This window comes from Ovis canadensis, chromosome 2 (assembly GCF_042477335.2).
Source record: "Ovis canadensis isolate MfBH-ARS-UI-01 breed Bighorn chromosome 2, ARS-UI_OviCan_v2, whole genome shotgun sequence".
NCBI lineage: Eukaryota > Metazoa > Chordata > Mammalia > Artiodactyla > Bovidae > Ovis > Ovis canadensis.
In genome coordinates, this window is record NC_091246.1 from 3109614 (window position 1) to 3133281 (window position 23668).

General features: G+C 48.7%; 1 protein-coding gene across 25 annotated transcripts in view; it reads left to right on the forward strand.

Moving 5' to 3' along the window:
• The window catches only part of CDK5RAP2 (CDK5 regulatory subunit associated protein 2), a 184064-nt gene that overhangs the window by 76616 nt on the left and 83780 nt on the right, over positions 1-23668 (forward strand). For all 25 annotated transcript variants that reach the window (XM_069575238.1, XM_069575236.1, XM_069575242.1 and 22 more), the window contains 3 exons: positions 10455-10625; positions 11988-12128; positions 22382-22479. In XM_069575238.1, the coding sequence (XP_069431339.1) occupies positions 10455-10625; positions 11988-12128; positions 22382-22479 (410 nt within the window). The remainder of the gene's footprint in view (positions 1-10454; positions 10626-11987; positions 12129-22381; positions 22480-23668) is intronic.

Genomic DNA, 23668 nt, shown 5'->3' on the forward strand with positions numbered 1-23668 from the left:
CCCAGCCGTCTCCTTTCTCCACTTCTGCCACTACTTGAGTAAGAGGGCTCAGGCAGTGGTGCTGGCGCCCTCATCTCTCAGGGGCTCCGTGTGGAGGATACGCTGGGCTTCCTGTGGGGTGGGGAGGCGTGTGCAGGGCGGATCGGGGAGAGCTGCACCTTGGATGGGGTTCAGCTGGGCCCACACGGGGAAGCCTGGGAGGAGAGGTCAGCCTGGAGGGGCTGGTGCGGGGAGGGGCGGAGGTGGCACAGTGTCACGTCCTGGGCGTCTGCTTCTGTGCTGGGCACCCGCCTCTCCATTAAGGATGCTAGGAATCTACATGAATATCTCCACTTACTGGAAAGACAACGCTCACAAAGATTCATGTTCTCTATCTCTGGCCGCACAGCTAGTTAGCCGTAGAGCCAGGATTCAAGGCTAGGTCTGCCTGTCTTCACAGCCCAGGAATATTGAGGGAGGTTTGGGGAAGCCACCCAAGTTTATCAATTTTCAGTTCTGATTGTTTTGCTCAGGCGAGACATGCCGTCTCCATGCCGCCCCTAAGCATTGATTATGGCTCTGCTGGGGCCGAGCCCGCAAGCCCGGGGCCGTCTCTCTGTTGCCATGGCAGCAGCTCCTCCTCAAGGCCACCTCGGCGCGCGTTGTCCCCCTTCCCGCGGTGGTCGTTTGACTTCGAGCCTTCTCCGACTGCTCTTCATATGAGGTCCAGGATCCTTGGTCCTGCCTCGTTCATTACTAGGGGGCAGGGGGCAGCCGTGTCTGAGGCTGGTTTATTCCATCCCCCCTGAGTCCTTGAGAAGCTATAACGTCAGCCCCAGGGGGTGGATTGCTGCCTGTGGGGGGGCCCGTGTCACAGGGCAGTTTTCCACTTTCTTTGGCTTTCTGCTTTCTTTAGCATGGTTGAGTTGGAAGAGCACAGAGTTTGGAGTCAAACTGACTTGGGTTTGAATTTCAGCACCTCAACTTCCTTGTTATAAAGCTCTGCGAAAATCTGTCAACCTCCACAAGCCCTAGTTTCCTCTTTGTAAACACAGGGCTAATAATACTTACCCTGTAGGCAGTCTTATGGGTTAGAGATGTTTTAAGGAGAAATAAGTGCCTTGGCCTTGGTAAATAGTAGTTCTGTTACCAATGCTTATGAGATAAATAGTTTGTGCTCATTGATACTCTGACTTTTCTTGAGCTCCTGATACATGCTGGGGGTGATGTACCCCCAAAACTTACAAATGCGCATGTTTCTGTGGACTCGCAGGGGCCCTTCAGTGGCACTCAGGTTAAGAACCCCCCAATCTGGAGGCGTGACAAAACTCTGTGCCCTTTGTGGGATCCGGGAATAGGTAGGTCATTTTCGTGTGGTCAGCTCTGTTGAGGGGGAAAAGCAACAGCTTTAGTAGCTTTTATCACTTAAAACAGGTAAGAAGTTGTTAACCTAGGCAGCTGAATTTAAAAAAAAGAACTAGAGAGTGGAATAAATGGTCGCCGAACACATACACAGAAGTGTGACCGGACATCCAAACACGGGTCTGATAAGTGTGTTATAAGCAGGGAGCTGAATCTCAGAAACGGTGTAAGTGGACCTGTGATTGCTGTGCACGTGAGCAGCGTGTTCTTTCCACCTAGCCATAACACATACATATTTTAGAATGAAAAACTAGACAGGATCTTTCTAGGATGGCAGGCAGGTTTATTGTGAATTTAAAGATGTACCTACCTCAGTGGCTTAACGGAAGGTTTTATGGTCCCTTTCTCAGTAATTTTCAGGGGGAGTTTTGTTTAAAAGCAAATGTCAGATGACCATTTGAGTGGGTTGGAACCATTGCATTAGTGCTGATACCGAAGAAATCCAAACCCTCGTCTTTGTGTGGAAGTGAACTGACAGGCTTGGAGTCAGATAGCTGCTGTCCGTCAGTGACTGTGGTCTTGAGTGAATTGCTTTAATTATCTGGACCAGTTTGCTCATTAAATAAAATGGGAAGAATCCCATCTGCTTCATTCATTTATTTAGTCATCCAACAGAAACTTATTGAGCGCTGTTTTGGTTATCTGTTGCTCCGTAACAAATTGTCCCTAAACTTGGTGTCTTAAGACGTTATCATTTGATTATATTTCATGGTTTTGTGGGTTAAGGGTTTAGGTGGGGCTTGGCTGGGTGATTTCTGCTCTCCACGGCCCAGGTCCCTCGTGGGCGTCTAGCTGGTAGGTGGGCTGGCCTGGAGGGTCCCTAATGCCTCCCTCACAACTCTGCTGCTGTTCTGGAGGATGGCTGGAAAGCTGACGCGGCTGGAATTGTCAACTGGAGCCCTTGGGTGTGGCCACAGCAGCATGGCAGCATCAAGGCGGTCCCGCGTTTCGGGTGGTGATTCATGACTCCGAGAGGCGTGGGTTGGAAGCTGCTGGCTTCTTAGAGCCTGGACCCAGAAGCTGGCTTAGTGCCACTTCTGCCGTATTCCTTTGGTTGTGGTGGTCACCCCGCGGCCCAGACTTCACAGGAGGCGACAGAGAGAGACTGGGCATCCTTCGGGGGGCAGGTGTGGAGAAATTAACCGGCGGCACGGCACCAGTCAGCCTCTGCTGCCCCACTGTCTCACGGCCTCTTGTGTTTTGCAAACAACGGTGTTGCTGGCCTTGGTAGCACTGCGCCTGCGCGCCCACTTGGCCGCAGGCCGCCTTTGTCCTGCCCTAGTGTGTCCGTCGTCTTTGAGGGCTCCTGGCTGCTGCTGCTGCCTGGAGAGAATGAACATGTCTCCAGTCCCTGTGGCTCCTTCCAGCTTTCCCAGCCGTGCCTTACCTGCCCTGGGTTCAGCACTGTGCAAGCGGTAAGACAGAGGTCAAAGAATTTACGGCTATCTTCAATCTGCCACGAGTGCCGACTGTGTGCCCGGTGCCGTTCTAGGTGCTGGAGATACAACAGGAAACAATATGCAGAAACTCCTGCCCTCGTGGAGCTTACATTCTGGCGCAGGAGACTGTGACCAAAACATACACATAATTAAATGCCAGGTGAGCAGATGCTACGAGGAAGACTGGAGAGGGAAGGGATTTGGGGAGTGAGGCTGTGGTGGGACTTGTGGGGGTCCTTTTAGTCAGGATGGGCTGGGAACACTGGATCAGAAGTGACATTTGAGCTCAGATTCGATGGAAGTGGGGGAGCAGCCTCGAGGGATTTTCCAGAGAGAGGTGCAAGCAGATGAGCCTTGGGCTGGGAATTTAGGTGGTGTGTAAGAGAGGCGGCAAGAAAGCTCGGGTTGCCCGGACAGAAGAGTAAGGGGGGAACAGGAGGAGGGGAGGCCAGAGAGGTAACAGGGCTGCAGGCGGGACAGAGCGTAGAGGCCAGCGTGGGTTGTGCAGGTCACGTGGGTTCCTGGGACTCAACGCACAGTAGCTTTTCTTACCAGTGGAACCAGGTGTGGCTGGTCCCGGACGTGGGCAGTTCCGGGGCCCCCTCACTCCCCTGCCCACCAGCCAGGGCCCCCCCCCCGCCCGACCCCCCGGCTCCGGTGCACGTTCTCACCCTGATTGGGGCAGCTCACTGAGCACTCAGGAAGGCAGGTGATCACGAAACATCGCCATCTGCCCGTGCCCTGGTAGCAGCAGTGAGACAGACGGACCTTGTCCTGGTGGCCTTTCTGACGTCTGTGAGCGTGTAAGTGTGTGTGTGTGAGCGTGTAAGTGTGTGCGCGTGCGTGCTTTGTGTGAGCATGTAAGTGTGTGTGAGCGTGTAAGTGTGTGAGCGTGTAATTGTGTGTGTGAGCGTGTAAGTGTGTGTGAGCGTGTAAGTGTGTGTGTGTGTGTACGCTCTGTGGGTGATCCTTTTTTTTTAGAGTGTTAGTTGGTGGATGCCTGCTCTACAATGTTGGGTTGGTTTCTGCGGCACAACGTGAATCAGCTATACGTGTACATATGTCCTTTCCCTCTTGAGCCTCCCTTCCACTCCCAGTGACCTCATCTTGCTTTTCCCCTGGATTCAGAGGTTGAGAGTCAAGTTGTAAGCTCAGGTGCCACATGCTGTGGACCTCGCTCTTGTTTGTATTTTTTAAAAAAATATTCACTGGACATATACTCTTAAATGTTTAAATTTTTAAGATTTTTTTTTTCTTCATGAATCTACGTGTGCTGTTTGTAGGTTGTGGTGTAGTGGATTAAAGAAAAATGGGGAAAAAAAGCCAAACCAAAGTTAAAATTGTCTAAAAATTGTGACTCCAGAAATGTCTGTAGTGGGAAAATGGTTTAATTTGTTGGCACGACTGTAATGTGGGGGAGTTTTTATTCTTTAACTTTAGAATTCTATTACTGTTGCTTTAGTATTATTTCTGCAATAGAAATCTTCTTTCTCTAGAGTTGAATTTCTCTTTACATTTATAATTCATGATAGGTTCTTGGCCTGCTTGTTTTGGATTAAAAGTACAGGACAACCTTATCGTCTGTTTGCCTAAGGAAAAAAAAATCAACATTTAATTTTTAAAGTGGTTTCTGTTTTAAAAAAATGTTACTTTAAAAATGTTTACTTTATCCCCCATTATGAATGTAGTCTATACTTAGTATGAAACATTTTAAAAATTGAGAAAAAATAATTTTAAAATCATCTGTAATCATACATTTTGGTATGTCTTTTGGATTTTTAATCATTGCTTTAAAAAAGGTACTTATTAAAGAAAAACTCAAATACACAGAAAAGGAGAGAGAACAGTACACTGACCCTCTGGTGCTTGTCACCCACCTCAGCACTCATAAACTCTTAGCCAGCCTTCCTTTATCTATGCCTTCCTCGCATCTCCCTCTTTCAATACTGAAGCATTTTAAGCAATTCGCAGGCATATTATTTCATCAGATTTTCAGTATGTTTGTTTTTTAAAAACCCAAAATATTTTCATTTCAAAAAGGTCTTAATATTATCAAATAGCCAGTTAATGTTCAGATTTCCCTAATTTACAAATTGTTTTAAACAGTTTGTTCAAATCATGATCAAGATATTGCACTGATTGATTGATAAGTCTCCTTTTAAAAGGTTTTATTTTGGAATAATTTTAGATGCAGAGGGCAGAGTTGAAACAGTATTGATTGCAGAGTTCCTGTATACCCTTGTTCTGCTTCCCCAGTGCTCATGTTCTACATGATGGTAGGACACTCAGCAGAACCAGGAAATAGACACTGATACGCCCCCGTTGTGTGCAGCCTGCATTTGAATGTTGCCAGTTCTCCCATTGACACCCCCTTTCTGGTCCAGGATCCACGTTGCCCTTAATCGTGATGTCTCCCTCGTCTCACCTAATCTAGGACAGTTGCTCAGCAGTCGTCCTTTGTGACCTTGACTCCCGTGAGGAGTACTGTTGAGTTATTTCGCTACTGTCCTTCAGTTTGGGCTTGTCTGATATCTCTGTCGTGAACAGACTGGGGTTACACATTGTTGGTAAGGATAGCACAGACAAGCTGGGTGCATAGTGCCAGTTTGTTCTGGGGAAGTTGGTGCTGGTCCCTTGGTTAAGGCGGGGGTCTCCTGGATTCTCCACGGTCCAGTTACTCTTCTCCACCTGTGATAGTATTTTGGGGGGAAATACTTTGAGACTATGTAAGGGTCTTGTTTTTCATCATACTTTAAAGAATCTCACTGATGGTTCATACCCACAGCAGTCCCTACCCTGCTGTCTGCTCAGTGGTGATTCTCCATCATTCTCTCTGCACTTAAGAGGTGTAACTCTCCTGTAAGAAAGGCTGTCCCTTCTGCAGTTTTTTATTATTCAGCTGTTTATACCCGTATGAACTCATGGATATTTGTTTCATTCTATAGGTTGTTAAGCCATTATTATGATTTCTTTTCTTGTTCAGATTGACTCAGATTTGGCTTTGGGGAACTCCTCCAGATTGATTCCTGTGTCTTTAACATTTCCTGAGCACTTCCATACTTGTTAGGGTCGCAGGATGTCCTGGACTCTTGTGTTTTCCCTCATCCAGTTCTGGAATCAACCATTTCTTAAAGGATCCCTGGTTTCCTTTATTGGAGAATGGCATTTAGGGGCCAAGGTCTGAATGACGGGTGTCATCATTACTGCTGCTGCTGCTGAGTCCCTTCAGTCGTGTCCGACTCTGTGCGACCCCGTAGGCGGCAGCCCACCAGCCTCCCCCGTCCCTGGGGTTCTCCAGGCAAGAACACTGGACTGGGTTGCCATTTCCTCCTCCAGTGCATGAAAGTGAAAAGTGAAAGTGAAGTCGCTCAGTCGTGTCCGACTCTTCGTGACCCCATGGACTGCAGCCTTCCAGGCTCCTCTGTCCATGGGATTTTCCAGGCAAGAGTACTGGAGTGGGGTGCCATCACCTTCTCCACATCATTAATACTAGGCCTTGGCAATAGACAGTTTGAAATGTGTATTTACATATTTTTACATATGCATCAAAATATATACAGGCATATACTTACCTGTATTTACTTCTATTCATACAAAAGTCCATGGGGTCACAAAGAGTCGGACGTGACTGAAGTGACTTAGCACTCACCCATACAGAATATATGCACACGTATATACACCCATCTTTACTTCCGTGGTCAGCTCTGTGTGTGAGCGAGTGTGTATGTGAAGGAAGGAAGGAAAGTTTGAGTGAGCTCAGAATCTGTAGAATCAGTATGAGTTTGTGAGCTCACGCTGGCCTCCCTAACGTTCCTAGTTCTTCCTTATTCTACAAGCTCTCTCTCCTTCTTTTTTCCTTTCTGATTTATTTGTTGAATAAGTTGGGTCATTTGTCCTTTATTTCCACATTTTAGATTTTGTTGATTGTATTTCTGTAAGGTCATTCAACTTTTTTCTCTGCTGACTTTATTTCGAGTAAATTGCTAGTTAGATAAGGTGCATGACCAGGTTTAACTTCTGGCAAGATTACATCATAGGTGGTCTAACAGCAGGTATGTAGTGTCTGATAGTCCCTGTTTTTATGATTTACTCAGTCAGTTCAGTCGCTCAGTCGTGTCTGACTCTTTCAACCCCATGAATTGCAGCACTCCAGGCCTCCTTGTCTGTCACCAAACTCCCGGAGTTCACTCGGACTCTTGTCCATCAAACTGGTGATGCCATCCAGCCATCTCATGCTCTGTCGTCCCCTTCTCCTCCTGCCCCCAATCCCTCCCAGCATGAAGGTCTTTTCCAGTGAGTCAACTCTTTGCATGAAGTGGCCAAAGTATTGGAATTTCAGCTTTAGCATCAGTCCTTCCAAAGAACACCCAGGACTGATCTCCTTTAGGATGGACTGGTTGGATCTTCTTGCAGTCCAAGGGACTCTCAAGAGTCTTCTACAACACCACAGTTCAAAAGCATCAATTCTTCGGTGCTAAGCTTTCTTTATAGTCCAACTCTCACATCCATACATGACCACAGGAAAAACCATAGCCTTGACTAGATTGACCTTTGTTGGCAAAGTAATGTCTCTGCTTTTTAATATGCTTCTAGCCATTGATAATAGCAAAATGATGATAACTTAATCTAATCAATCTGTTTATATAATAGCTATATACTTATATTAAGAAAAACTTGTTTTTCATATCTGTTCAGTTACTCTGGGGTGTAGTTCATACAGAAAAGATGAAATAGGAGTTCCCTGAAATCTTCCAAAGGTGACTGCGTTAGTTTCTTACTGCTGCTGTGACAGATCACCACAGACTTGGCTGCCTCGCAGCACAAACTTCTCCTGTGGTTCTGGAAGTCAGAAGTCTGGAGTGGGTCTCACCGTGGCAGGGCTGTGTTCTTCCTGAAGGCTTTAGGAGGAAATCCATCTCCTTGTCTTTTCCCGCTTCCAGAGGCTGTTTGCATTTCTCGAAGCGTGACTCCCATCCATCTTCAAAGCCAGAGCCGGCTGATGGGATCTTTTTTGTGCTTCCCTCTCTCACTTTTAAGGATCTTTGTGATTATGTTGGGGGCACCTGAATAATCTGTCTGTTTCAAGGTCAGCTGATTAGCAACCTCAGTTCCATTGGCAACTTTTTGCCATGTAATCAGCATAGTCAGAGATTCTGGGGATTAGGGTGTGAACATCTTTGGGGGCCATTAGTCTGCCTATCATAGTGACCAAAGGTTTTTGTTTTATTCAATCATTATGAACTCATGGATTAAAAAAAATTTTTTTTGACCTATATTAGTTCATTGTCATTATCTTTGATGTCCTAATTGTCCTATCTTTTGACAATGAAAAAGCTTATTCAAGTTGATTCCTGAGTTCTTTGGACGTGAACATGGAGTCTCTGATAGAGTCTTTCTTTGTGGCATGATGAGGTGTCTGAGCTCATATTATATATTCCCGCCCCAGGTCTGGGATCATCCCTTTCTATAAGGCACACTCTCCTGTGATTTGGAGTCACCTGGAGGGCTTACTAAGGGCTGCCAGGTGGCTCATGGTCAAGAGTCTGCCTACCAGTGCGGGAGACCCAGGAGATGTGGCTTCAATCCCTGGGTTGGGAAGCTCCCCTGGAGAAGGAAATGGCAGCCCACTCCAGTGTTCTTGCCTGGAGAATCCCCATGGACTGAGGAGCTGGGGGGCCACAGCCCATGGGGTCGCAAAGAGTCAGATGCGACTTGGCAACTGAACACACATCCACGGGGGGCTTATTGAAACAGATTGATGGGTCCTCCCTGTTTCTAGAGTTTCTGATGTAACAGATGTGAGTTGGGGCCCAGTGATTGGTGGTGCTGATAACGCTGTTCTAGGGACTACACTCTGAGAACCACTGTTTTAAAGGATGATGGAAGTGTTTTTGTTTTTGTTTTCGGTGAACGATGGTATTTCGCGACTGTAGCCTGCATGCTAGGGAGGGTATTGATTCCAGGTTTTCTAAGTGAAAGGAAAGAAATGATAGAATGTAAGTTCCTATTCATATTTCCAGTTCAAATTTAGAATTACAGGTTTTAACTTATTTTCTATTTGTGTTTGTTTTCTGAGGCTTGGTTCTTATGATCGTAGTGATTACTTATTTAATAAGCATGCACGCATTTATACACATGCAGTTTCAGAATAACAATACAGATATCACTTCCTGCCACATGATTACTGAAAGCGGTCGAGGGTTTCTGCAGCAGTTCCTTTGTCGTTGGAGAAAGATCCCGCTAGGGGTGTAGCGATTACTCGACTTTTTCGTTATTGGAGTCACTCCTCTCTGTCTGGTTCGCCAGTCAGCTTGCTGCACAGTTAACTTCTCCTGTGTCTTGTGCTTTCAGCTTTAGGAGCTTCTCATTTGATTTTAAAATACTTACCTAAACATTTAAACGCTTGCACCGTCACATCTGTAAAATGAATCTGCTCTTTCCTCTGTCTTGCTCTCTCCTTTTCCTTGCAGGCAGCCATTCCTTGTGATGAACTAAGTGGCCGGGTGCTGTGCGTACTGCTTTTTCTCTAGGGGTCCGCACCGCCCTCCGCCCCGCACACCGTCCTGAGCAGTATGTTTGAAAGATCCCTCGAGGGCGGGAAATGGATACAGCCCTCATCCCTGCTCCTTTGTGGCTTCTGAGTGCTCATCCGCGAGCAGGCGCAAGCGTGGACCCCTCTGCTGTAGACGTTTGCGGCGCCCCCAGCCTCTTGCCGTTGCGCTGCGGTATTACAGACAGTGCCTGTTTTGAGATCGTTGAAATTCACACTGTGCACTGTTTGATTTCTGTGTTTCCCTCACCATTATAACTTGAGCATTTTCCATGTGTTGTAAATGTCATTTAAGACAGTTTATTTTTATGACTGTGAAAGTGATACAGACTTAGAGCCTTGAAGAAGCTCAGGAAGATCAGTATCAGTACAAAGTCACTCATAATCCTTCTACTGCGGGATCCTGTTATTATTTTGATGTGTTTCCTCAGAGCCTTAAAAATATTTTACGTAAGCAGTTAGAAGACAATCAGCGTCATATTACATAGTATCCTGCTCTGTTTTCACTCTTAATTGTGATGATTTTATACTATATGCTTTTTTAAAATGATTTTTAATTGGAGGATAGTTACTTTACAGTGCTGTGATGGTTTCTGTCACACATCAGCATGAGTCAACCATAGCTGTGCATATCTCCTCCCCCTCTTGAACCGCCCTCCCATCTGCCTCCCCATCCCACCCCGCTAGGTGGTCACCGAGCACAGCTCTGGGTTCCCTGCATCGTACAGCAATCCCTCCTGGCTATCTCCTTTGCATATGGAAATGTTTATGTCTCCGTACTGCCACATGCTTGTTATATTTCTGTGTTGGCAGACATTTAGTTTCTTCCCAGCTGTTTCAGTATTGTAAATAATTTTGTGATAAATGCATGTACCGGAAGCTTTCCCCAAAATTTCAGATTATTTTTAAAGTTGGTTTTCCCAAGACCTTAAATAAGGAGGAAGCTCATGTTTGTTAATCATATCTATTTGGCTTGCTTTCTTACAGCAATAAGGTAAACAGGGGAAAGATTGTTACCTTGAGACTTGCCAAGCAACTTCCATTTTTTCTTTTTCTTCCGGTAGGACCTTAGAAATGAAGTTGAGAAATTACGCAGTGAAGTGAGTGAAAGAGAGAAAGCAGTGGAGAATTGTTACAAGAGTCTGTTGAGTGAAAGCAATAAGAAATTGCAGAGTCAAGAGCAAGTGATCAGAAGTCTCAGAGAAAGCGCCGCTCAGAAGGACTTGTTGCTTCAGGTACCACGCTTTCCTTTTTGTATTTACATATTCTTATTTCAGCATAGGTTTTCTTTGTTGTTGTTACTGTTCTCTAAAAACTCTTTTTCAAGGATGCTTATGAAAAGGTGAGTCTGGCAGAAAAAGAGGGTGGTCTTCACTGCTATCTATCAGAGCACTTTGGAGCTTTCTTTATGCCATTTGGACCCCAGCCTCCGTAAGTTTGGAAAAAACAAAAGGTCCAGGAAGAGAAGGGGCTTAGTATTAACAATTCATTTGGGTTTTTCTGTAAGTTCCTGCAGGCAAACTTGGCTGAGCTTTTCTGCAAGGCCTGCCTCGGGCCGGCCTGCTTTGCTCTGGCGCCCGCCTGCATCTCTTGCGGTCCTGGGTTTTCATTGCCTTGCTCTCCCTCTCCACTGTACTTCTCTGTCTGTTCCTTTCTGTCTTGGGATATCCTTCTCATTTGATGGTACAGGGAATTTTTAATTCAGCTCAGAATTACGGGTAACCATGCTGGAGGGAACATGGGTGTTTACCACTGCTTCCTCCTGAAGCCTCACTGCCGTCAGTGAAGGGGTGAGAAAGTCGAAATGCCCAAGACCGGAAGCATGGGAGTGGTGGAGAGCAGCCCAGGCGGGAAGGTTGCTGTCTGGGGAAGAGGATGTGCAAATGGTAACTGTTGGTTTGCCAAAAAGTTTCTTGGCATTTTCCCACAGCTTCTTCCCCTCTGCTTCATGTTTTGGGGCTGGAAAGCCAAGCAGGAAGAAGCTGGTTGATCCACAGAACCGAGAAGGGCTCAGCGGGTGGTCAGGCTCCCTTTGTTGGCAGGAGATGTGGCTGGGATGCTGGGCGGTTAGGTGGCCTTGTGGTCACCAGCAGTGCATGGGAGTTTTGCTCTGTGGAGGCCATAACCAGAGACGCTTTCGACTCCATCCAGAAGAATGTATAAGTTCAGAGATAACACTAAATGTCAATACACAGTTTAGTCTTGTGATCTAGGTGAACAGAACAAAGCCATGGCTGCTAATTCTAAGAAAAGCAAACAGTTGAACGTGATCGCAGACGTCACTGTGTAAGGCTGGGCTGTGGACGGCACGTGTGTGGCTTTGTCTCCCGTACCCTCCGGGGGGCACCCTGGTGCTGGCCAGAGGGGACGTTTGCAGTGACTGCCACCGTCCTTGTCGACACCAGGCTGGGTGCTGCTCTCTCGGTTGTAACGGTGCATGAGTGGATTTGTAATTGCCTGATGCTGGCGGCTGACGGAAATTATTTAGAGGATATCTGGGTATTGTGAAAAGAGTAAGTCTTCCCTTAAAGAGTTTGGGACCATCTCTTAGTATTTTTTCCTCTATGAAAACTCGCAGGATTTGTTTGTTTGCTTAGAAATTCACTGAAAGAGACTTGGAAGCAGAGCAGCGGAGCTGTGCCTCAGGGACGGCGGAGGACCCCGAGTTCAGGAGTGAAGGCGCAGTAGCAGAAGAGTGCTCTTCCCAGTCGCCAGGCGGCAAAGGCGGCTTCTCAGAGGTGAGCCCGCTTGAACCTGGACATTCACATGCAAATTCGTGTTCTTTCCTGACACATAGTTCTTGGCTCTTCTGATCTGAACATCCTCCCAGGCCTCCTTGCTGATAGTTGAGCTGCCAGCAGGTAGGAGGAGGGCTTCTGTGTCTTCGTCCTTGCAGACCAGTATCCTTCAGCCAAGTGTTAGTATTTGCGCTGTGCAGGAAACCTGGAAACCACAGCTCGTTAAAAGACAAGCCTCGTATTTGCCTCCTAGGGTCCACCTCTGAAGAACTGTGTAATCTCGAGTAAGAACGTTTTCCGTTGACGTGAACACAAACAGTGGCACAGCAGGCCCCTCCTGATCTGGCCCCCGGCCAGCTTTCCGTTCTCCTTCTCTGACAACAGCTCACCTCCTGCGGATGTGTGGAGGCGTGTCTGCCCCGCCCCGTGCCCTGTGTGGGCTGCCTCGTCAGCCTGGGATGCCTGGTCCTTCCCTGCTGACCTGGCGGCTCCTGCACACTCTTGGGCTGCCGCTGAGTGTCGCAGCTCGGGGGCTGCTCCCCTCCCTCGGGACCCGAGGACCCCGGCGGGGCCCCCAGGGGAAGGGAACGGCGTCCGTGTCTGAATCCCAGCGCCTGCCCCGTGCCTGGCCTGGATGTTTGTTGAGTGAATGACTGATGGTATGGGTTTCTAGAGATGCGTAAGAGTGTTCTGACCCGAAGCTTGCCTGTAATGCAGCGAGGCACCCAGAGATGGGAAAGGAAAGGAGTTTATTGAGGCCAGGCTCTTTTTTTAAGCTTGCCTTTGATTGAGTTCAGGCATTCAGAAAACAAGGAATTCTTACACAGACTCGTTCTCTGGTGAATGATCGTGAATTGTGGTTTTCGTGAAGGATGATTCTTAGAATAACAGCTGGTGTAGCCTGGGCACGCCATCAGAACAGATTCGGGCGCTCGGGCTGGAGTGGGCTGCTGGAGGCCTGCTCTTGGGCCAGGCACTAACCCCACAGCTGCTGGGTCTTGGGGAGAGGCTGGGGTGCTCAGGTGCACGCACCAGGGGCTGTTTTGTAACTGGTGGAGAAGTGGTTTCCGTGTGTTGGCTCCAGTTCCGGCCGTGGCATTGCGTGTCCACTCTGTCAGCCCTGGTCTTGGAGGGCGCCGTTGCCGAGCCCTGGGAGCTCTTTCTTTGCTCTGAGCACTCCTGAATTTGCCGTTTCTTGAATAAGAGTGTCGGTGTGGACTTGGCCTTCGTACTGGGCCAGGTGTCTGGAGGCCTGGGTTCCTCTCTTCGCTCGTGTCTTCTCTTGAGTGACCGTGGGCAGGCACGGTAACTGGATCCCGGAGCCTAATGTGTGGTTCTGAGTGGCTTACTGTTCCTTGACATTGACCGAGTTTAATGGGATATTAAGATGCACAGTAACCCATAATCGGGCGCAGTCTGTGTTTTAACTTTTGAAAACGTTAGCGTGTCCTAAATGTGCCCTGTGGGCTGGTTTCAGGTGTCCAGCACAGGGACTCAGCTCTGCGTGTGCCTGCCTGCATGCGTGCCGTGTATGTACATGGCCTTTAAGATTTTTATTTATTTTTATTTTTTTCCCAGCACTGGGTCTCTGTTGCTGTCTGCGGGCTTCCTCTAGCTGTGGCGAGCGGGGGCTTCTCTCATCCCAGCTGGCGGGCTCTGGAGTGCAGGCTCGGCAGTGCTGGGCCTTGGGCTTAGTAGCTCTGAGCCGTGTGGGGTCTTCCCAGACCAGGAGTTGAACCCATTACCCCTACATTGGCAGGCAGATTCTTAACCGCTGAGCCACTATGGAAGTCCCTATATATTATTCTTTTTGAGATTCTTTTTCAACATAGGTTATTACAAGATATGAAACCTAGTTCCCTGTGTATAGAGCTGCTGCTGCTGCTAAGTCGCTTCAGTCGTGTCCGACTCTTTGTGACCCCATAGATGGCAGCCCACCAGGCTCTGCCGTCCCCGAGACTCTCCAGGCAAGAACACTGGAGTGGGTTGCCATTTCCTTCTCCAATGCCTGAAAGTGAAAAGTGAAAGTGAAGTCGCTCAGTTGTGTCCGACTCTTAGCGACCCCATGGACTGCAGCCCCTGTCCCTGGGGTTCTCCAGGCAAGAGCACTGGAGTGGGTGCCATTGCCTTCTCCAGTGTATACAGCAGGTGCTTGTTTATCTGTTTTGTATCTAGGGGTGTGTGTGTGTCTATTCATCCCGGATCCCAGCTTATCTTCTTTCCTCTGCCCCTTTGGTAGCCTCAGCTTTGCTGTTCTGTCTGTGAGTCTATCCCTGCTTCTTAAATAAGTTCATTTGTATCATTTTTTTTTTAGATTCCACACATAAGGGTTCTCATATGATACTTGTCTTTGACGTCACTCAGTATGAAAATCTCTAGGTCCATCCACGTTGCTGCAGATGGAATTATTTCATTCTTTTTTATGGCCGAGTAATATTCTCTTACATATACATATGTATCAGTCAGTTCAGTTCAGTCGCTCAGTTGTGTCCGACTCTTTGCGACCCCATGAATCGCAGCACGCCAGGCCTCCCTGTTCATCACCAAATCCCGGAGTTCACTCAAACTCATGTGCATCGAGTCAGTGATGCCATCCAGCCATCTCATCCTCTCGTCTCCTTCTCCTCTTGCCCCCAATCCCTCCCAGCATCAGATTCTTTTCCAATGAATCAGTTCTTTACATGAGGTGGTTCAATTATTGGAGTTTCAGTTTCAACATCAGTCCTTCCCAAGAAATCCCAGGGCTGATCTCCTTCAGAATGGACTGGTTGGATCTCCTTGCAGTCCAAGGGACTCTCAAGAGTCTTCTCCAACACCACACTTCAAAAGCATCAATTCTTCAGTGCTCAGCCTTCTTCACAGTCCAACTCTCACATCCATACGTGACTACTGGAAAAACCATAGTCTTGACTAGACGGACCTTTGTTGACAAAGTAATGTCTGCTTTAGAATATGCTATCTAGGTTGGTCTTAACTTTTCTTCCAAGGAGTAAGCGTCTGTTAATTTCATGGCTGCAGTCACCATCTGCAGTGATTTTGGGGCCCAAAAAAATAAAGTCTGACACTGTTTCCCCATCTATTTCCCATGAAGTGATGGGACCAGATGCCATGATCTTAGTTTTCTGAATGTTGAGCTTTTAGCCAACTTTTTCACTCTCTTCTTTCACTCTCATCAAGAGGCTTTTTAGTTCCTCTTCACTTTCTGCCATAAGGGTGGTGTCATCTGCATATCTGAGGTTATTATTGATATTTCACCCAGCAATCTTGATTCCAGCCTGTGTTTCTTCCAGTCCAGAGTTTCTCATGATGTAGTCTCAGTTAGTTCAGTTCAGTCGCTCAGTCGTGTCCGACTCTTTGCGACCCCATGAATCGCAGCACGCCAGGCCTCCCTGTCCATCACCATCTCCCGGAGTTCACTCAAACTCACATCCATTGAGTCAGTGATGCCATCCAGCCATCTCATCCTCTGTTGTCCCTTTCTGCTCCTGCCCCCAGTCCCTCCCAGCATCAGGATCTTTTCCAATGAGTCAACTCTTCTCATGAGGTGGCCAAAGTACTGGAGTTTCAGCTTTAGCATCATTCCTTCCAAAGAACACCCAGGGCTGTTCTTCTTTAGAAGGGACTGGTTGGATCTCCTTGCAGTCCAAGGGACTCTCAAGAGTCTTCTCCAACACCACAGTTCAAAAGCATCAATTCTTTGGCGCTCAGCTTTCTTTATAGTCCAACTCTCACATTCATACGTGACCATTGGAAAAACCATAGCCTTGACTAAACGGATCTTTGTTGGCAAAGTAATGTCTCTGCTTTTGAATATACTATCTAGGTTGGTCATAACTTTTCTTCTAAGGAGTAAGCGTCTTTTAACTTCATAATGTACTCTGCATATACATTAAATAAGCAGGGTGACAATATACAGCCTTGACGTACTTCTTTTCCTTTATGGAACCAGTCTGTTATTCCATGTCCAGTTCTAACTGTCGCTTCCTGACCTGCATATAGGTTTCTCAAGAGGCAGGTCAGGTGGTCTGGTATTCCCATCTCTTTTAGAATTTTCCACAGTTTATTGTGATCCACACAGTCAAAGGCTTTGGCATAGTCAATAAAACAGAGATAGATGTTCTTCTGGAAGCTACATACACACACACACACACATATATACACCACTGAAGATGTGTACATATATGTGTGTGTGTGTGTGTGTGTGTGTATACACACACAGCTACATGCACACTCACACACACACACACACACCCCACATAAGGTGTGTGCACGTGTGTACACACGCGCCACGTCTGTTTCATCCTCTCAGCGATGGGCGTCCAGCTTGCCTGCTGTGGACATGGGCGCGTGTGCCCGTTCAGGTTAGGGTTTTCTCTGGACGTTTGTCGGGGGTGGGAGTGCTGGATCGCATGGCAGCTCTGTTTTAGGTTTTTAAGGCTTCTCCTACCTTTCTCCCCACTGCTGCACCAATTTTATACCCCGACAAACAGTATAGGAGGATTTTTTTTTTCTCCGCACTTTCTCCAGGATTTATTATCTGTAGACCTTGTAATGGTGGCCATTCTGATTGGTTTGAGGTCATACCTTATTGTAGTTTTGATTTGCATGTTTCTAATGATTAGTGATATTGAGCATCTTTTCATGAGGCACAGTTTGTTTTGAAATAAGATAGCAGCCCATCAGGTTTTCTAGATGGACAGATCGTCACTCATTTGAATATATTTAGTTAAACTTTACTATTATGAATCATATTTTAAAGATGTAAACAGTGGTGTAAATGTTGAACAAAGCATTTCTGAATTTGTTGGACTGTTGAGTGCCGTGAAATTCCGTGTCTCCAGTTTGATCGTCTGTGTCCGCTTGTCTTCAGTCTTTTGTGCTAATGGTTTCTATATGTCTTAGAACCACAAGTATAAAGTCACCCCGTGGGCTCTGCAGTTGTATTTTAGATCCTGGTGATGTGTGAATGACTGCAAAGATACTTACGTATTTTAGCAAAGGTTTTAATTCTGTTCTGCAAGAGTGATTGCAAATTGAGGATAAAAGATTATAACTGATCATTTAGGGACTGGAGATTTCTAGGTGTCGGTTTAAGAAACCCCAGCTGCTGCAGCCGACAGTATGTTTCCTCCTGAGAAAGGTGTTCTTTTCAGATTGTAGTTCTTTCTTTGTAGAAAACGTGGATTTTTTTTTTTTTCTTGCTCTGCCCTTGGCTGTTTTGTGTTGACTTTTTATTCTCTACCCGTTTCTATGAAGAACTTGAGGCTGTCATGACGTCTCCACTGACTCTGGGCAGTCTGTTTTCCTTCTAATCATGTGTGATCCTGAGAATTAAAGCTGGATGGTCAGGGAATTGAAGGACAGAGAGTAAAACATACTGACCATGTTTAACTTGCCGCAGCCAGAGATTTATAGGTTGGCTGTTGACATGGTTGGGACATCACTGCTCAATTTCCCGAGTAGTAAAACAAATGTCTTTGTTGCAGAGCTGTGACATAGCTCCTGAAATCGACCAGCCTCTATCTACCAGGCTACTGAATTGCCCTGATTACCAAGGAGTGAGCGATTAAGCTTACTCTTCACGTGTCTGCGCCTCTCCAGACTGAGGTCTGGGCATTCCATGTGTTTCCTTCAAGTCACTGAGGAAACTGGTAGAGCAGACAGTGCCTCGGCTTTGGTGTCGGCCTGTCAGCTCTGCTGCTTGTTAACTCTGTGACCTTGGGTAAGTCACCTCCTCTCTGAACTCACCTTCCTAATCTGTAAAATGGGGAGTTACACGCTACCTCCTGAGATGATTAGAAATAACATACGGGCATCAGTTAAACTGCTTTTGACGGCAGGCTGTAGGATCCAAGGCTGAAGAGTTTGAGCAAAACAGCAATGAAAGGGAGTGTGTATTGGGAACGTCCTGGAGACTCACAGGTACCAAAGGGCCTGTTCTCCAGGGCTCTGCCTGGTGTGGAGGGGCAGGGTGGAGGGTAGGGGCAGGGGCTCCTTGTGATCCCCCTCGGGCCACCTGGCCCTCTGCTTCTGTGCCAAGGAGATCCGTGGTGTTCAGCTCTGCCCAGGGAGCCAGATGACTTCACTCTAATCGGGCATGATTCAACGCTGGGGAATAGGTGATGTATGAAATGGGACCCAGACGGCTCCAAAGAGTTCATTTGTTTAACATGGTTGAGCGATTTGCTTCTGGGAAGACGCTGCCTCACTCTGACTTCCATTATGCAGAATATCCACAGGGGTCTCTCCTCTTCAGACTCACATTGGTCCCTGTGTTCGCCTTGTACCTTTGTACTCAGCATTTCAGCATCTGTGGCAGCATTTGACCTGTGCCAAGCAGTGTGCCTGGCTCAGGATGACCCCTTGCCCCGAGGGGTCCGCAGGCCTGTGAACACGCGGTTGGTCCACGGGCTGTGGGTGAAGGTGAATTGGATGCCTCGGGGCTGGACCAGGGTTAAAGGTGTGAGAAGGGTGTTCCTGGAGGGGGCTGCCTGCTGGAGCGTGGTCTCCAAGGAGGAGGGGCTGTTCCCCCTGGGGAGCCCAGGTGGAGGGGTTTCCTGGCTCCGTGGAGACGGAAGGCCAGGAAAGGGAGCACAGGTGTGGCCAGCTGGCAGGTGGAGAGTGGAGGCCGAGGCGAGCAGCGGCTGCCGGAAGGAGGGGAAGGGGCCCAGCTGGGCCCCAGGCCCCGCACCCCAGCGGGCGGTCTTCTGGGGCTTCCACCCCGGCTCAGAGCAATCCAGGTCAGGCCCCCAGGGTCGGGGTTCTTTCCCTGGGTGCGTCCATCCTACAGCTGGAGTCTGTACCATCCACCCACCCAAGGTCCATGTTTACTCATCTTTCTTCCTAGTCCTTCTCGGTTTATTATGTACCTAAGCACACATTCTGACTGCCACTTAATTGCTGAGTGGACTCAAAACCGCGACCTGTCCTCTCGGAGAATCAGTTTATTCATCTGCGCGGTAGGAAGGCTGATGCGCCTGCTGGGCTGGTTGTCGCCATTGGAGATGCCCTGTGTGACGGACCCGGCCTGGGGTGTGGCACTGGTGACTACAGCTGACGCTCACCACGTGTTTACTCCGTGCTGGGCGTCAGCGCGAGAGTCTCGTGCAGATTAGCTCAGCTCATCTCTTTCACAGCCCTGTGAAGTATGTAGAATTATTCCCTCTGTTTATAGGTGAGGATATGGAAGTGCAGAGAAGCTGAGTGACTTGTTCAAGTTCACACAGCTAATAAGGACGGTCACAGGCTCTTAACCATCCCTGCCTCTCACGGTAGACGCTCAAGGCGTAGTAGGCTCTCTAATTTTCCTTGTCGGTGTCGGCTAGCCTTTAATGTGGCTGACGGTGACTGCGTCATATTCCCCAAGCTCCCAGGGCTTTGCATCCATCGTGGGTCATTCATGGGTAGATTGAAGGGCTCAGGCTCTGGATCCTGGCCGCCTGGGTCCACACTCTGCCTCCCCACTGTGACTCCGTGCCTCGGTTCCCTCATCACCAAAACGGGGAGAGTGGTAAGGCCTTGAGCCCACTGGCTTGTGAGGATTACATGGGAAAATGCTAGAGAGCGCTTAGCACCATGGCTGACGGCCTCTTCGTCTGGATACCCTGGCAAGTTCCTCGCAGGCGCTCCCCAGGGCCCTCCGTCTGCGCGCATGATGTGTACCTGTGGCAGCTGGTGCTGAGGACTGTGTACGGAGGCAGCTGGGCACACCTTGAGCCACTGACCTGTGACATGAATTACAAAAGGGCCTGACCTTTCTAGCGGTGTGGGTGGCTGACTTCTCATGACCCAACAAGTGGTTTAGCATTTGAAACCTTTCATTGGCAGGGTTGCCTTGACCTTGGTGGTATTTTTTTTGGTTCAGGTCTGGAAGCATAGCAGCGTTCTCCCAGGTCATGGGCTCCTAACCTTTTTGCCCTCTGCATCCCTTTGGTAATCTGCTGGAGCCAAGGCCTTCTTCCCTGGAAAAGTATTTATATGCGGAAAATACGTGCACAGGTTTATAAAGGAAACCAGTTATTTTGAAATTTGATTATCAAAATATGAGAAGTTGGCTGTAAATACAAAAAACTGGTGCCGCTTTCGAGTGGCGAGCGGTGACTGTGGTAGTTTTGAAGTAGTGATGGGAATAAATGTTTTGAGATGCCCGCAGTGTGTACCAAGTGCCTGTGTTTCTTCTGCTGACCAGATCTCGGGAGAGCACTGGTGCTGTCCTGCTGGGGTGCGTGGCAGCAGCAGTGTCCTTCAGCTCCTCAGTGAAGAAAATGCTAAACCTCAGGTAGAGGTGAGTGGAGATAAAGATGGAACTTTTCCCCCTGCCTCATGTTTGAGTGTCCGTCGGGGTCGGAAGCGCCGTCTCAGGACGTTACCTGAGCTTTAGGAGCCAGGCTCAGGCCACGTGAAACATGAGGACCGTTTGCAGCCCCTCTCTGCACAGACCAGGTGTCTTCCTGGCATTCGGGCACCTCGTCTATGCCAGGGGTTGTGCACACATTAACTTTCCTTTCCTTTTACTTTTTCTTCTTATTTTGAAATAATTTCAGATTTATAAGCAAATTATGAGAATAAAGTACTCGAGTGTGCGCTCCCGGACGAGGGGACGCAGCCCCGTGTGACGCCACGCGGCCGTCACGCCAGGGGCCGGCGGGGACCTGCGCCGCTGCCGCCCCTCGGGCTCGTGCGCGTCTCTCCCGCTGGCCCGCTAGCGCCCTTCCTCACCGCAGGGGCCGGTTCAGGGTCACGCGCTGCGTCTCACAGTCTTTCGTCTTCGGTCTTTTTGACGCTCATGGCCCTGAGACTTCCGAAGTGTCCAGGCCAGGCCTCCGGTGGCGCATCCTTCAGGTGGGTCTGCGCGACGCTTCCTGGTGACAGGATTCAGCTGAGGCCTCTCTGGCAGGGTGTCCCGGGAGCGAGGCTGAGTTCTCAGCGTGTCCTGTCCGACGGCACGTGGCTTAGACTTGTCCCTTTCCTGGCCCTGCTGACTTGGGTACCTGTGAGGATGATGTCTGCCTGGTCTCTCGACTACGCAGTTGCTCTTTTTTCCTTTGTGATTAGTATTTGAGGGGAGGCATTCTGAGTTAGGTAAGTTCTCCGATCTTCAAACTCTTGCCCCTCAGCTTCAGCCTCCTTTTATGGAGGCGGAGCTGTTTAGTGCCGTGATGGTTACAAACGGCGGTTCTTCTAACTGCATCATTTCTTCCCCATTTGTTAGGCGTTTCTCTGTAAGGAAAAGCCTGCTCTTCTTCCCATCTGCTAATTTACCCATGGCCCTGTGGACGTGAACTTCGGTTTTACTCAGGGGGTTGTATCTGTTACGGTCGTTATTTTGATGCTCAAATTGTCCCAGGCTTGGCCTTTTCAAACTGGCTCCTGTATCCTTTTGACAATGCTCCATTATTTAAGCACTTCCGTGTGTTCTGATGTGGCAGAATGCTGTGGACATGGATTGGTTTTGACTTTTCTTGCATCAGTACTTGAATTGGCCTCTTCCCCTGGGATCCTTGGTTCCTCCAGCACACAATTGAACTTTTATCTGCTTATAACTCTGTGAAGTGGTGACTCTTTCTCACCATTTTTCAAGTGGCTCTAGTAAGTAGCTTCTTGAGGCCCCAGAACTGGTAAGTGCCAGAGCCAAGATCTGAACTGTAAAAAAAGCTTCACATTTCTGGAATTCATAAAATTACATACCGCTTCGTAAACGAGGAGCCTGAATCTCAGAGGTTTGCAAAGCTGTTAGCTGAGGTCACATAGCTAGCAAGTGGCAGAGGTCCACGCTGGATCTCTTTGTCACCAGTCTGCTCACAGCGCCGTGGAAGCATGCCCCCCCGACCGCTTCTATTTCCCTGTAAGTCCCTGTCCCTAATATTGTCAGGTTTTGTTTGAGGAATTTCTTTTCTTGGGAGTAAGAACACACGTGGAAAGGCAGCCTTCGTAGTGTTGTGAGAACGACGGCCTGCAGCTCTGTGGGGGTGCGGTCTCACCGAGGGCAGCCAGGCAGCAAGATGCCCCTTCCGCAGCAGCTAACGTGCCCACTGTGGACGAGCCCTGCACGCGGCCGCCTCTGCTGTGGGCGGTCGTTCCCCACTCCGCCTGCAGGTGGCGCTCTCCGACTGCGGCCTGATCCAGAGCCTGGCACGGGGGATCACCTTTGTTTGGATTTACACACCAGAAGCGTCCACATATGTTTGCATAGTGTAAGGATGCGCTCTTTCAGAATTCTTCTCTTAATGTCAGATGCCCCGTGTCATTTTCAGGAAAAGCAACAGTTAAGCTATGAAGAGCTGATTCAGGTCGTGAAGAAAGAACGGGACATCTACGCACACCTGGTAAAATCTCTGCAGGACTCAGACAGGTAAGCGTTTCTGTTTGGCCGTGACACACATACAGCACATGCACGTATTTTGAATAAATGCTGCCAGTTTCTGAGGCAGCAGAGACTTCCCACTTTGCTTAGGAAGCTTAAGATACTTGGACAGGGATTGCCTTTTTAAAATCAGGTATTCCTGTTTCCTAGCAAGAGCAGTATGATTTTTTTGGCAACAAATATAGGATAAAAGGGCTTCCCAGGTGGTGCTAGTGGTGGAGAACTCACCTGGCATTGCAGAAGATGTACGAGACACGGGTTCGATCCCTGGGTGGGGAGGACCCCTGGAGAAGGAAATGGCAACCCACTCCAGTATTCCTGCCTGGAGAATCCCATGGACAGAGGAGCCTGGTGGGCTACAGTTCATAGGCTTGCACAGAGTCGGACACGACCGAAACAACTTAGCACGCACATAGGATAAAAATATCATTAATACTAATTACTCAGGTTTTTACCAGACCTTATTATGGATACAGAAAGTGCCTCCATGTGGGTTACCTCTCGTGACCCCCACTGCCGCTCTGAGAGGTAAATGGCATTACTGGCCCTGTTTTCCATAATAAGGCCATGGAGACTTGGGGAGGTGAGATGACTTGTCTGAAGTCTCGCGGGTGATGAGTGATGGTGGCGTGTCTGTCCTGGCGTGGCCTGTGTCCTCACAGGACTGCCGCGACGGGGTGGTGCCGAGAGGCATGGTGAGAACGCTGACGGTCGGCTGGCGGCCTGGCTCCCACCCTGGTCGGGTCCAGGCAGCTGACACCCCTGGGTCCCTCTGGGCCCAGCCCCGGCTGGCCTCAGTGATTTCTCCTGTGCAGAGGTCACCTCTCTGCATGGTGGGATGGTGACAGGTGGAAGGGTATCAACGTCTGGGCTTCGTTTCATGGCTGCACAGAAGCGGATGGGGCGGGCGGGCATGCCGACAGAGGACGACTGGCCTCGGCCCCCGGATGTCATGGCAGGCTGCGGGTGGGTGGGGGCTCATGACGTCAGCTTGTCTTCATCTGTTTGTGTCTAAAGTTTTCCATCATAAAAGGTTGAGGAAACTCACCCTTCACCGCTCCTTGTCTTTTGCCACAAGGGAAGCCCAAGAATACTGGAGTGGGCAGCCTATGCCTTCTCCAGCAGATCTTCCCAACCCAGGAATCGAACCAGCGTCTCCTGCAGTGCAGGTGGATCC